Consider the following 15,166-nt stretch of genomic DNA (forward strand, 5'->3'; position numbering starts at 1 on the left):
TATCGGTCATTGCATCAACTGCATTGTGTTCAACTTGCCAAGAAAACATATATTGAGCTGCTCATAGTGCTACAGTGGTTAGAGACAAGATGGATATTTCTTTGGTCCAATAGCCATATAACAATGTGACGAAAAACACTCCTGCAAGAAAATTCCTTAACGATTGACACACAACTGAGAAAGTCAAAGTCATGGGGCACACTCATAGAAGATGTTATGTTACCTGGCCTGCATAAAGTTACTAAACTGCAAAAATAAACAAGACACGATCAATGAAAACACGCTTTACTTTATTCTTTTAAATAGAGACAAACAAACACACACAAGTGCTTACACATAAATAAAAATCTTAACACATGGTAGGAGCCAATCCATTTCCAATCCCAGCACTCAAACATCCAGAGAAGCTGGCACGAGCGCCTTTAGGTTGGGTCCAGTTCTGACTAGTGACACAGAGCAATGAACTTTGCTTTGACAAGGTGGCCCGTATACAAACAACATTTAAACATTTAAACATTCCTTTGAGAAGAAAACAATCTAAACTCTTAGTGTCCAGTGGAAGATGGTGTGAATGTTTCAAAGTATCCGTGGAAGCAACTGTCCAACAGAAATACACCACTCCAAAAAGCCTTGAATAAAGGTGTTCTTGCTTTGGCCAGTGGGCTACCAGGTGATCACCTCAGATACGCCTCAAGAAGTTCAGGTTTACACTTTCGGGGATACATATCTGGTCAAGTGGGAGAGAAGAACCGGCAAACTGGATGTGCAGGGGGTGCAAGTATTTTACATCCACAAGAAGATGCCCGTTGCCTTGTGCCGCGCGATCCTGTAGCCGCATCTGCAACAAATACACAGGTAGATTAATTTCTCAGAGTACACTAGTGCATAGTTGAACTCAAACTCCTCAGTACACTATTCAAATCATACTACAAAAAACAAAATGTAAACCATAAAAAGACGTTGACTCCACTGTGTTTGGTACCATCACGACCTGCATTACTAGCACCAGCAGAATCATTATATGAAATCCTATTTTTACAATTCTAACCCAAGTCAGTCAACTATATCCAAGTCAAGCTCCTGGATCCCAAATCAAAATATTTAAAGTGAGACGTCTGCCTGAAGAATGTGAGCAAGTGAGACCATGTACCACATGGGTGCGACAGTGGTATTATAATTCACTTCGTTTCTGGAGAGGGCATGACAGTCACATTCCATGGAAAAAAGTATAAAAAGCAGAGTAATAGAACAATATTTCCAGCAGAAACTTCTAGGACATTTGATTTAAAACCCACACTAGATGCACAGTGGGCAGTAGGAAGACTGCTCCTGTCAAAAAGACAGATGTGATAGACAGTCACAATGATTAGTCAGATCATCGGGGTCCTATCCGAAATCTGAATGGGGAAGAATTTATGGTTACACATCCTCCACTAAACACACAGAGAAAGAAACATGGCCCAAGCTGCACAGTATAAAGAGGTTAGAATCTGTCTTTCATTCGGACAGTGGAAGCAAACATTGGTTTGAGTGTGGTGCCTGTACAGTAGTAGGCCACACACTGCAGAGACCAGAAATGTAAGACCAGAGATTAAAAACTGTGTCCACAGTTGAGGAGGTCAACCCTATGGCCCAATCCAAGTAGCAGTAAGAGACATATCCAGACACCGCCATATCGACACAACAAACTACATGGTATTAGCCAGAAGAATACAGACATCGATCCGTTAAGCCATTCGATGGAAGGCCACATTCCACATCGAACACTTACTAGAGAGGTGCACTACCAATCCCACAGCCGATGAGGGAGACAGCCTCTAGTGGGTGCACCACAGGATTGGACCAAAGGAGAACCTGTAACCCTACTGCCCATGAAAGACTATCAACAGTTTTCATAAACCGCAGAGACGCACTCACCTGAACATTCTCTGTAAATCGATTTGAAACCCGTTCCTCAAAATCCAGTGGTGTGTACAATTTCAGAATTTTCACGATCTAAGAAATGAAAACAGTGGTTAGTTTCTGAATTCTAGTTTTAGTTGTGCCCTTACAGGTATACGGATAACTTGTAGCCACTTGTGTTAAGGCGGCAGGAAGGATGCCTTGGGGCTTCATGGTACAAGGGGACTGCACCACATCCACTGCTCTCATTTTTATGCACCACCTTAAGTAGTAACTATTTAAAATGGACCAATTAAAGTAGGCCACAACTACTCTGCATTGGTTTCATCAATTAAAGACCAAGCCTGAAAGCAAGGTGCCCTGAAGTTATATGGCCACCAAAGGTGGAAGGCTTTGCGCTTAAGATTCCTGAGAACACCACTTTCCAGAATAACCACTTCATCAGGCAGCAAGTAATCTATTTCAGCCCCCCCAAAAAAAAAAAAATCAAGACTACTAAAAACACATTTTTTTATATATCAAATTTTTAAAGTAACTAGGTACTGAAAAAATTAACAATAACATTTAACATCATAACAATGTATGTGATGGATTAAGGAATCAAATGTATAATTGAAAAGGGAGATCAGTATAATGATAGAAATTAAGAGTAGTTTGCTGCTTTGCCTGGGACAACCAATAGAGTAAGGCAACGTTTCCTGAACTGTGCGTCGCAAGCCAATTTTTAGGTGGGTCGTGAAATCCCAAGCAATAAAAATACCTTCAAATTCTGTATTTATCACGTCACATTTGTTGCGCTTCCTAGACAGTGGTCAGATGTGAGGCTTTTTTCTGACAAATTGCTATATATATATTTTATAAAACTCCTGTCGCTTTACGGTCAGAGAAAAGTAAAGTGAATTATGTGAAAATATTGCTGTGGTACAGTGTGTGAAAGGCTACATGATGTCATCGTTTTGTAACAAAATGTAAATACCAGTAAACTAATAATACACATTCAGCAGTTAGAAAGCAAAAATGAAGCATGTTTTGTAATTCTGAAGTGTGATGAAGGAAAAATTAATAGGATCAAAACAGACACTTTACTTGATGCACAAAAAATACATTCACTGAAACCCTATTTCACCACATTATCATTTGTGTTCAATATAGTTTTATCAGTGAAACTGTAGGTCTGTGCAAATGTATAGGCCATTTCAATGAAAAATGGCCTGTCTGTAAATTGGGGTGTGTTACCACACCAGGTTTTATTTGCACTAAAAACATTGCCTGCCTCATGTCATTAAAGCTAGGCGGATGATGAAAGTTTGTGGTACTAAAAAGTTTGAGAAGCATTGGAGTAGAGAGATCTAGGTAGCGTACTCTGTTTGCCAATCCAATTTGACCTCACTTCCTCTTCCTGAAGCCACCTGGCAACAGCAGTGAAAAGGTGGAAAAAACAACAAGATAAAGTTTAGTTTCAAATTGTGAAGATAGTTCATCCCCTTTCTCTCCCAAACTGGTTTCGCTCTCAACAGTGAACACTAGTCGGCACTGCGCAGGGGTTATGAGTACAGAGCCATTATTGGTAGACTAGTGCTTTGCGATTGCTGCGCACGCAACAACACTACATTCAACAGAACGTGAGCACGCGCCCAACATAGCTTGGATATTTCATCAGTAATCTATTGACAGTACCAATCATAATTAACAACTCTGAGCAGAACAATGGACACACATCTAACAGAGGCACCATACAGCAATCATCCAAATGGATGGAACAGCAAATGGACCATCTCACCAAGCAACATGCGGTCATAGTGGCAAAGCTAGAGGACTAGGAGGGGCAGCCACAAAGAAACATGAGTGGTTGGGGTCCCAGAGGGGCCCAGTGTAGATCTCTTACTAGAGGATTTAATACTTAACCACTTGCGCCCTAAACGCTTTTCGAACTTCTTCACAATCGAGCGAGCAAATAGGGCGCCGATCCTCAAACCAAAACCCAGAGCTCCCCCTTGTATGATCATAGCACAGATCTTGTACTACCGGGAGAGAGACGCTATCCTGCAGGCGGCACACCCCCATGGGGACCTTCAGTATGAAAACACAGTGGTTTGCTTCTTCCCTGACTTCACGCCACAGTTACAACACCAATGCCGGAGTTTCAAGGCCGTAAAAAGATAACTACACACTAGGGAATTCAAATACATGTTATTTCTGGCACGTCTCAGGGTGGTGAGCGATGGGAAAATGTGGCACTTCAATTCACCGGAGGAAACTTGGGAATGGCTGGCGAGTGGTTGACCACGGATTGCCTTGAAATGCTCGGAGAGGTTGAGATCTTGTCCAAGCAGGAGGGAGAGTTTGAACAGTGAAGACCGTCAGGAGGAGGGTAGGACCCAAGATGCAGGGTAATCAATGGCTGAGACGAGTGGACGTTATTCCAGATTATTGGATCTGCACCAGACAGATACTGAGCACAAGTTATATCCTTTCGTGACTGTGGCCTTGTACAGAAGAAAGCAGATTCTAGGGAGGAAGACAAAATACAAACTGCTCGAGCAGTCACAGGCTCTATTGCAAATCATTACAATCAAGTTGTTGTATTTTACCCTACAGGTTTTGTTCTGCTCAGAAGACACAAAAGGACAGATACCTACACTAGATTGGGGGGACCCCTTTTCTGATTCGCTTATGAACCTATGGGTCACAAGAAACTGCTACATAGGCTATTACACAACATTTACTCGGGACTGAAGGACCACACTCTCTTAGACCCCGCCCCCCACAGGAGGGCCGTACTAAAGATCATGACCTGGAACATCAATGGCCTAGGGAACAGAATTAAATGTACAACAGTCCTACAATACATTAAAAGGCACGCTATGGATAATATCCTTATACAGGAAACCCACTTGAAGTGAAATCACTGGACCGCTACGGATATGCGCTACTTGCTCATGCGGGTTATACAACAGGCTCCAGAGGGATGGATATACTAGTCAGGGCCACTACCCTGTTTATACCTGGCCAGAAATGGCACGACCCCCTGGGCAGATATGTTGCAGTGGCGGGCACATGGGAGGGAAGGACTGAATTTGTGCTCAGTCTGTCCCACCCCTAGGCTGTACGCAGACACACTGACGGCACCAAGTACCATATTACTGGATCTGCCACGGGTCACATTGGTATTTTGGGGGGGGGGGGGCATGAATGGACCCAGAGAGAGACAGGGTGTTGAATTCCTGTGACCGGGGGGAGGAGAGGGAGGTGTGGAACCCTGGAGGGAATTTGTGGAGGCAATGGGATTGCTGGCGAAACCACAACCCTGTGCTGAGACAGTATACGTACTATTCTGCAGCACATGGTAGCTACTCCCAACTGGATCATATCCTCACACCGGTCTATTCAGTTCCATGGCCCACAGGGGGTGTGGTATTTCAGACCACTCTCCAGTGGAAGTGCTGTTCTTCAAGGACAAAACTTTTATGCAGAAGATCAGAGAACAGACAGACCTTTATTTTAAAGAGAACAAAGGGATGGTTTCCTCGGCACTATGGGAGGCCTATAAGGTAGTCATGCATGGACATGCCCAAGCAATGACAGAGAGCAGATGGAAGGAGCAGAGACTAAAGTACGACAATTTTGAACAGGAAATGGGTCAATTAGAGGCCGAGGCATTGGTTGCTAGGACCCCTGCCTCTTCTATCCCCCCCCCCCCCCCCCCCCCACCAAATTCGACCGAAGAAACAGGAAATGTGGGACTTGGCAGAAGACAGGGCCTGGGCACAGGCACTAGTGATGCAGAGAACTCAATGACGTAGGGGATACGGCTAGTAGCGGGACCATTTACTGATTATTATGAACAGTTATATGCGCATGTCTTGGTGCGATCTGCTTAGGAATGTGTGAGCTCTTACAAGACATCTCTCTCCACTGATGATAGAAATGTATTGGATAAAGATTGAACAGTGGAAGAAATTGAGGGAGCCATCAGAGACCTACAGTCCGGTAAGGCTGGGGGTGCTAACAGTCTTCCAGTAGAACTGTACAAGGGAGTGGCGGGCACTGTGGCACAACAAATGCTAAATATGTTCCAGACAACCACGGATGAGGGGTGTCTGCCCAAGAACCAGCACATGGCCAATATTGTGGTCCTACCCAAGCAATCTGGAGGCGAAGGTTCTGGCTAAGGCCCTGGCTTCCAGACTCTGTACAGTAATTTCCTCGGTGATACACCAAGATAAGTTGGGCTTTATACCCCATAGAAACACCAGACTGAATCTTAGACGTCTATATGGGGTATTGCATATGGTCCGGGAGAGACAGGGAGAGGAGGCTGTGCTGCTCTCGTTAGGCGCACGTATGGCGTTTGATAGCATCAAATGGAGACACACATTCTCGGTACTGGAGAGGATGGGCTTCAGACCAGACTTCATGAGATGGGCCAGACTTTTATATCTAGGTGCGCTAGCACGGGTTCGGGTCAATGGCACGGTATCCCAATTGTTTAAATTGTGCAGAATCACAAGTCAGGGATGCCCGTTGTCCCCAATGATCTTCGCTCTGGCGATTGAACCCTTGGCAGCATGGATTCCGCAGGATCCCCTAATATCAGGGGGAACGGTAGATTGGGAAGAGGGCATCTCACTCTATGCCGATAACATACTACTCTTTGCCACCCGCCATATCGCACAGTGGAGGCTGCTCCACTTTTTCTGGCTGTTTGGTAGCTACTCCGGTTACCAAATCAACTGGGATAAGTCTTTTCTGCTTCCTTTATCGGGGAGCGCCTCACCCAGACTGGCTAGGGACACACCTTTATGGTGAAGACTAGATTTAAGTACCTTGGCATTCTTGTCTCTATGGGACCTTGCGATTTGATGGCAGACAACCTTCTCCCACGGGTTGAAAGACTTAGAAGCGATTTGTCACACTGGATAAGTCAGCCACTGTCTCGGATGGGCAAGGCGGTCATGTTTAAAATGATGACCCTGCCTCGTCTCCTCTACATTCTACAAAACACGCCATACAAATCCCTCCTGACTTTTCCTGGAAAGTGGATGGGGAGCTGTGTAAACTCCTCTTGGACGGGGGAAGCTCTAGATTTGCGTTGGGTATATTACAGAGAGGCGTCGATGATGGGGGTTTGGCGGTCCCAGACATTAGGCAGTATTATTGGGTTGCGCAGTTGAACACCGTGAATGCATGGGTGTATGCGGACAGGGAAGAGCCGGCCTAGCGGATTGACCGCCAGGCGATGGGCAAGCAAGACTACCTGGCCACGCTCTCTCGCAGGAGAATGGTGCGACAGCTGCCACCACATACCCAGACAGTGGTACAAAAAAGGCATGAGGTCAATCGATTTCTGCAATGTGAAGGTAAACTTACGGAGAAAACAGCAACAGGGACCTATTGGGAGAGGTGGGAAACGTGAAGATTTCATAAATGGGAACTCCTGGGGATGGATACACTGGGAGACATTTGGAGGAACCAGGTTATGATTACTTTTGAGAATTTGAAGGTTGAATACAGTGTAGGAAGCTGGCTCTGTATATACTATACCAAAGTGAGGTATAGTGTGCAGAGTCCAGGGAGTCCCCAGAGGTATTTCAGAGGCTAAATGAGGTAAGTACCAACAGCTCTCTTTGTGGTAGCAGTTAGATTTTCCAGAGGGTGTGTTAAGTATTTATTGTATTCACTCAATCAAGACTGACGGCACACACTCAAACTGGATCCAGACCAATTAGGTAAGTATAGAAAAAGTATACTGATGTTTTATTTGTAGAACCAAGCAGGACTTGGCACAGGTAAGTAAAATATACTCTCAAACGCAAGACTTCACAAGGCGTTGTGGTTGACTTTGCAATTGTTACAGGTTGGTATTGGTTCAAAAAGCAGTTTACATTACACAGTAGTTACTTTTAGAAAACTTTGATTACTGGGGGTGCTATGCCTAGATACCACACCGAAGGATCTCACAATACAAGGTAAGAAAGACTTTTCTTGGTTTAAGTTATGACTTTTTCCTCCATACAAAACAGTTCAACACTTCTTCTAATATAGGTTCATATAGGAGAAAAATGGTTATCGGTTTCAAAGGTAAGTAAACGTCTCACCTCTCCAACGAAATCATCCGCAAACATGTAGATGAGGGACAAACGGTTGCCTTAGTCCTACTTGACCTCAGTGCCGCGTTTGACACTGTGGCTCATCCAACTTTACTTCAGCGCCTGAGGAAAGGAGGTTTGGTGGACCGAGCCATGGAATGGCTGGATTCCTTTTTAAACGAGCGTAGTTTCCAGGTGTCTCAGGAACCTTACTACTCTAAAACTATCAAGTTGAACCAAGGGGTCCCACAGGGATCTACCCTCAGCCCCACCCTCTTTAATCTCTACTCACCCCTTTGGCAGAGATTATTGAAAGATTTGGGGTCAGTGTTGTGTCTTATGCTGATGACACACAATTGGTGGTGTCCTCAATACAAGATCATGAGAAGGTAGCCATCAATTTTTCGACGTGCTTACAAGGACTGGCGTCTTGGATGGCTAACTGCCTTAAGCTTAATGGTAATAAAACTGAAGTTCTTGTTATAGGTAAAGCCCCCACAATTTGGTCATCAGCTTGGTGGCCTCAGACACTGGGACCAACCCCGGCCCCTTGTGATCAGGTAAAGAATCTTGGGGTGTGGCTGGACTCCAAGCTTTCCTTTGATCATCACAACACTAGGCGAGTGGCGGGAAAATGTTTTTGGGGCTCTGCGAGGTCTCCGGAAGACCTTGGATGTTCTGCCAATTTCAGCGAGGAAAACTATGGTCCACGCTCTGGTGACGTCACGCATGGATTATGGGAACGCCCTCTATTTGGGAGCTAGCTCCAAATGTGTGCAGAGACTCCAACACATTCAGAATGCTGCGGCTCATCTCGTTTTAATGTTACCCAGGAGAGCCTCTTCCAACAAGGCCCTGGTTTCCCTTCACTGGCTCCCGGTAAGGGAACAAATTCTTTTTAAAGCTATGTGAGTCATCGCATTTTACAGAGTAAAAGACCCACTTAAACTGCATGACTTTATGACCCCATACTCCCCGACCCGCTGTCGGAGATCTAGCGGGACAGCGCAGGTGAGCATTCCGACCATTAGGAGAGCTAGGATGGGTGGCCGCTCCTTTCGTTTCCTAGCTGCCAAACATTTGAATAAACTCACCCCAGATCTCTGGCTGGAGTCGGTGGAGACAGTCTTTCGGAAAAAGCTAAAGACCTGTCTCTTTCCATCTTTGAGGTCTCTTGTTTAATCTTTTCTTCTTGCCTCTGCCCGGAACCTGATCTGTGCCGCAGCACGGGGACACACTAGTAAGTGTAACCAAGCGCTTTATAAGCTTGTTATTATTAATAAACGTATCACAAGTGGGAGTTTTGGGGGTGAAGACCAAGGTTTCCCCAAGGTCTAGGTAGGCACTTAATTTGCACAACCAGCAGGACTGGGGTGGCCGGGTGCAGAGTTCAGGGGCCCAATGTTAGCTAAGGGGGCCTTGGGTTAGGGGCTGCTTACAAGCAGGTCACTTGGGTGTGAGAGCAAAGCTCCTGGGGTTAAGCCAGCACCGCAGGGGTTAAGCCAGCACCGCAGGGGTTAAGCCAGCACCGCAGGGGTTAAGCCAGCACCGCAGGGGTTAAGCCAGCACCGCAGGGGTTAAGCCAGCACCGCAGGGGTTAAGCCAGCACCGCAGGAACCAACAATCAGTACAGGAGCTGCACCACCGGTGACACTGGGGCAGCCGGGTGCAGGGTGCCACAAAGACATCAGGGACCCTGTGATTCTTAATACACCTTTGGTTTGGCAAAGTTGCTGCAGGCTCGGGCAGGGAGACTTCTTGAAGGCGACTACTGGCTGGGGAGGTATGTTGCATTCTTGGGGGATGCCTGAACACCATTGATTGGGCCACCCAAAGCCATGGGTGCTGAGGTGTCTTGTTGTCTGGTTTATTTACCAGCTCCGGTGACGGTCGGGGGACCCTTCACATTGATGCTGCAGGTGTGATCTTGAAGCTCGAGGGTGGTCGGAGGATCACCAGATCAGGATTGCTGGTGAGACCACCTCGTGGTGTTGGGCCACTCGAACTCTATCTGTTGGCATAGGGTGCAGAATCGCCGAGTCGCCGGAATCTGGATTCTGTGGGTGAGACTTGGCTTGAGCAAACCCGGTACTCATGGGAGACAGTCATTTATTTGAGTTCAGGCAGGTGCTCTGGGGGTTGCTGGACTCACCAGGATTCTTGCTGTAGGCAGGTTGCAGATGGAACAGCCCAGTAGGGCGGGGGCCAAAGCAGTTGGTGTCCTCTTCTTCCTGCGTCAGCATGGCTTTTCTGTCCTCCAACCTTCCTCAAATCTGAAGAAGCAAGGTTCAGGGTTGCCCCCTAATACTACATTTAGGGGCGTTTACAGGAGTGTGCAGGTTGGGATCAATGGATCCTCTTCCTTGGGGTGGCTACACCCCTTCTTATGCCACCCTCAAGTGGGAGGGGGCATGAGCCTTTCCCTAATTGGCTGAGTCCCCTCATCTTCAAGATGGGCGGGACTGAGATGTGTGCTGTACCTCGCCTGCCCCACCTGAGGAGTGGGGTTGGCAAACCTCTCCTCCTAGCTTGGTTTTCCCACCCAAAGTGGGGTGCAGAACTTGTGGGAGCCAGTTGCTAGGGGCAGCAAAAGGCAGTGACAGCTCCCAAAGGCGGCAGGCCTTTGAAGCTTCCCCTTCGTGGACCCAGCCCATCCTGGGGGAGGAGGCATGACACTTCTTCCCAGGATGGGCTTTGTTTCTGGACCCAGAGAGCAGATGCTCTCTACCCAGGGGTCCAGAAACCTGCCGGGGGGGGGGGGGTAGCAAATGCTGGGCAGCCATTCAGGAACCACACCAGGGCTGGTCGTTTTTTCAGGGGGAATCTCTAAGATGCCCTCTGAGTGCATTTTACATTACATTCCACACCGGAATCAGTGTGTATTTAATATGCTGAGAAATTTGCTACTGAACTTTCCAGTTTTTAGTTAAGCCATTATGGAGCTGTGCAATTCGTAATGACAAACTCCTAGCACAATATACTCTTCATTGCATGACTGCACTTACAATGTCTAAGAATGGACCTGGACACTGTAGGGGTACAGGGCTCATGCCACTGTGCCCTCACCTGAGGTTGCTGGAGGGGTGACTTACCTAGGCCCTAAGGCAGTGGGTTGCAGGCATGGCACACAGGGATGTGTGCCGTGTCGACTTGACTCTTCTCTGTACCAAAAAACACAGCCTGCAATGGCAGTGGCTGGGTGTTAAGGTACAAGGCCTCGATAGGTGGCACAATAGGTGCTGCAGCCCTTAAAGGCCTTCCCTAGTCACAGTACCCTGGTTACCCTTGGTACCTTTTACAAGGGACTTACCTGTGGCCAGAGATGTGCCAATTGTGGGTACAAAGGTACAGTTTTGGGTAAGAACCCAGGTCCTGGGAACCTGGTTTGATGGGACCTAGGGCAAATCAAAGTGCATCAGATGTCAGTCAAAAAGTGGGGGTAACCAAGCAAAAAGGGGCACTTTCCTACAAACAGCATGGCAGAAACAGAGATTTTGCTTTTAGCAACTGGGCCATGCGTTACAGCTGCACATAAGAGGGAGTACTACTAGTGGAATTCCATCTGGTACAATTGAGAATATTGCATAGGTCTTACTCTTCCGGGCCGCTTATACATCAGTTAGGACGATGCGACACGGACAAGTGTCGATATATTGTGGGGCTGTCCCCCCCCATTCCGAAGTATTGGGAAGAGGTTACAAGGGCTATGTCTGAGGCCACAGGCCTGGTGGTCCCACTGGAGATGCGGTGGCACATCTTTTACATAACGTTAGAAGAGGCCTGGCCCAAATACCACAAGATTTGACTCATGTTGTCGGTAGTGGTAGCCAAAAGGAGCATAGCGAAGGCCTGGGGAGCGAACCTCCAGCCGAGTGTGTCCAATTGGGAAAAGGACTGGGACTGGTGTAGTCAAGCCAAGAAAATTGTACCAAAGCGGAGGCTGTCCGAAAATGTATGGGACATGAGGGAGGCGTATTGGCGGTAGTAACCAAGAGCCTAGTATATTCAGGCACATGCGCGAGACCTTTTCATTTACCGGTGCTTTGTTGTGAATAGATCTCTAATGTGTGGATCATTGCCTGTTCCAAACATCAGTGACACAAGAAACTAGAGAGCGGGCAAAGTATCAGTGTGCATAACTGTGTCGAAGGTTGTACTGTTGAATATGTGCAATTTAAAGGAGCAAAATGTAGAACAGAATTATATTTTTAAAAAAAAGATTAAAAAAAAAGGAATACACCGCAAATATAGAGCAAGAAGTAGGAGCCTCTAAAATTCAGCAGCGTACCAGAGAAAAGTAAAAATACTGCCATCTCATCTATGAGGAGAATTTTTAATCTGCGTAGTTAGAAACTAAACATATAAATAAAGAGAAGACAACTGGACAGAGTGAGTAGCATGGTTAGCGCTCACCTGCTGAGGTAGCAAGGCGGTGCACATGCTGCAAATTGCCTCAGCATCCTCTTCGGATTTCTTCTTCACCTGAAGCAGCTGCGCAGCCTGGATCAGAGGCTGCAGCACGTCTTCAATGCTGGTATGTCGAAGGCCCCTGCCCTGTAGCCACTCTTCCAACTGGCTGATGTTGTACCTGTAAAGAGACGCACGTTCATGCTAAACACATGACACACAAAGATCAAGTGTGGACTTTGGCAGGGACGAAAGGTGCAGGCTGGGACTGTGAGTAAAGAAAAACTTCATGCATGTAGTTCAAAAGTGGAAGTAACAAGACAAGAACACATTGGGGCATTGGCAGGTTCAGAGGAGGACCCAAACAGAATTTCAAACATATCTGCATACTGAAAAAAGATGGTCTTTGACTCAAAGGGGTTCTTTTGAGTCATGCACGAAAATTTCAAGGACTCGTTCTGCACAGAAACAAATTGCAAGGCTTGCTATAATCATATTAAACCATATGCTGGCTGCACATAAAAGAGGATGGCCAGATACGGCAGTAAAGACATTCAAAAAGTGCTCATCTGAAATGTTTCTACAAGACAGTATCCCAAAACAGTTTAAATTCTGGATTTACTAGAACTTATGTTTTTATTACAAAAAAATAATAATACTTTAATAAACCAAAAAGCACGGTGGACGAAGAGGCTGGGGACAAAAAAAAAAGCTCATACTTAATGGAATTTTGACCAGACTTCAAAAGTGCCTCTGGTCACCATATATCCATTCTTCAGTTAACTGTTTGTCAGGCCTCAGAAAAAAAAGTCATAAGAAGACCTTATTTTACTTTTTTCTTTTTACTCTCTTATGATTGGTGTGTACTGCAAACCATAGTACTCCACACAGTTTGTCCATAGACTTCATAGTTCTTTTTAGGATATTTTCACTTCCTTCTCTATGGTTGCTCTAATGTGTAGGGCTAGTGCACGCAACAGGACAGACCTCGCAAATTCAATTCCACATTAATTCTTTTAGTAGACTAGTATTCTGTGACATTAGCTTCTTAATTTCAGATTCACCAAAGGTCTGTGGGCAAAATGGGTTTTAAATAAATACTTCCAAACCGGTTCATCTTTTCCATCTTTCACTGCCCCATATTGTATTCTGAGCTGGATAGAATAAAAAGTGATATAGATTCAAGATGCGATAAGGTCCTGTTCTTCTTTTACTAAACAAACAGATGGGCAAACTGCCTTGGATGACTTTATTTGTAATATAACATTTTGCACCAAGCAACTAGATTGCTGCTATGACCTAGTTAACGGTTAAGCAGCTTATCTGCTACTGCAAGGGCAAGGCATCAGCTGAGGAAATGTATGTTCTTTCACAGAGAAGTCCCACCCAAAGAGTGAGTATGTTGAGGGAATACTCCACGTATCATCAAGTTGCAAATCATCTTTGTGGAATAATGGAAAAGAAGCAGGCCATGCAGTTGGTTCTCCTAGCTTTCGTTTAGCTCAATAAGAATATACATCAACCTGATTTCAACGTGGCTTTTCATCTAGAGGTTGCTAGTTAAGAACTTGAGAAATATCAGCGTTACCGGATACATGACAAAGTCTTCAACCAAACACAGCCAATGTTTATCTCGCCAAATCTATCTGCCGTCACATGATAAAGGAGGGCACCAATACATTACTTGACGTCATCAACACATCATGGATCAGCAGTACCCTAATACTATTTACCATACATGTCAAATCACCCTTGTCCAGGTGTGCATGTGCTGGAAGTTCTATGCTGCAGACACACAGCAGTTGTACCTTCCTCACAGAGAACCCTTTATTGAACATACAACTAAACTGCACCACTTAGTTTTAAGCTAGACCCATGGGTTTGGAGAGCCGTACCAAAATACATTTACCATGTACAAAAAAGGAAGAAAACCAATAGCGTAGGTATAAGGGTTTGAACCGTCATTTGTTATTGATTAACAAAGTTGCTGAGGTGTTAAGTTTGGAGAAACTTCATGAGCAAAAACCTAGAAAGATCTGGAAACAGTTTGTTGGTAAAGTGGTTACAAGATGGTCTGATTTTCTAAGTTGCAGTTGTACGTGTCTATATTGCGATTCACAACACAAAATCCTTTTTCTGGCTCAGATGCTTTTGTAAACTCGTAGGCAGAGCACCTCTGTAATGGTGTACTTACCTCAACTGAACCCCGTTCTTCCAACAGCAGGTTTCTTTCCTCAGTAGCAAGTAGTTGAGTGTGACGCCGCTGAGGAGATGGAAGATCTGGCGGAAAATCTGCCTGATGAGGTCAGACTGCAGCTGACTGCGTCCTAGCACCTCGTGGAAGTGAGTCAACTGGCGGAGAATGGAGCTCATTCCAGGAACAGCAGCGCTCCCTTCCTCTCGCCAGAGGGCCATGGTCCTCCTCCGGGGAACGGACATTCTGGAACTGGCCAGGCCCTGTATGGCGTGATCTTCAAGCATACCATCAACTGGTGGAGGAAAAAAGAGAAAATGTAATGGATTCCTACAATTATACAGTGGCAGATTGAGCGGTGTACTCGCTACGAATGAACGTCTTACACAGAGTTTCTATGACGCACAAGAAGTGTGCAAGCTGAAAGAGACGCCCAAGTTGTCCGAAATAAATAACAAAATCTACTGGAGAGTTTTCACGTTGAGGGTGAGCAATAAAGACTGAATGACCTAGTTGGTGAAGGACAGGGAGCAGGTGATCCCACCATTGGGTCTCGTGCAATGATGGATTAGAG

At 45.8% G+C, this 15,166-nt stretch overlaps 1 protein-coding gene across 2 annotated transcripts in view; it reads right to left on the reverse strand.

The window, feature by feature from the left end:
• Nucleotides 1–269: 269 nt before the first annotated feature.
• Nucleotides 270–15,166, reverse strand: part of LOC146772452 (unconventional myosin-Vb-like) — a 145,858-nt gene continuing 130,961 nt past the window's right edge. For both annotated transcript variants that reach the window (XM_085640046.1, XM_085640047.1), the window contains exons 34-37: nucleotides 14,593–14,887; nucleotides 12,405–12,579; nucleotides 1,918–1,995; nucleotides 270–838 (exon numbers count right to left, since the gene is read on the reverse strand). In XM_085640046.1, coding sequence (XP_085496172.1) covers nucleotides 680–838; nucleotides 1,918–1,995; nucleotides 12,405–12,579; nucleotides 14,593–14,887 — 707 coding nt within the window. In that variant the 3' untranslated portion in view covers nucleotides 270–679. The remainder of the gene's footprint in view (nucleotides 839–1,917; nucleotides 1,996–12,404; nucleotides 12,580–14,592; nucleotides 14,888–15,166) is intronic.

The sequence above is a fragment of the Triturus cristatus genome, chromosome 12, assembly GCF_964204655.1.
Source record: "Triturus cristatus chromosome 12, aTriCri1.1, whole genome shotgun sequence".
Lineage (NCBI taxonomy): Eukaryota > Metazoa > Chordata > Amphibia > Caudata > Salamandridae > Triturus > Triturus cristatus.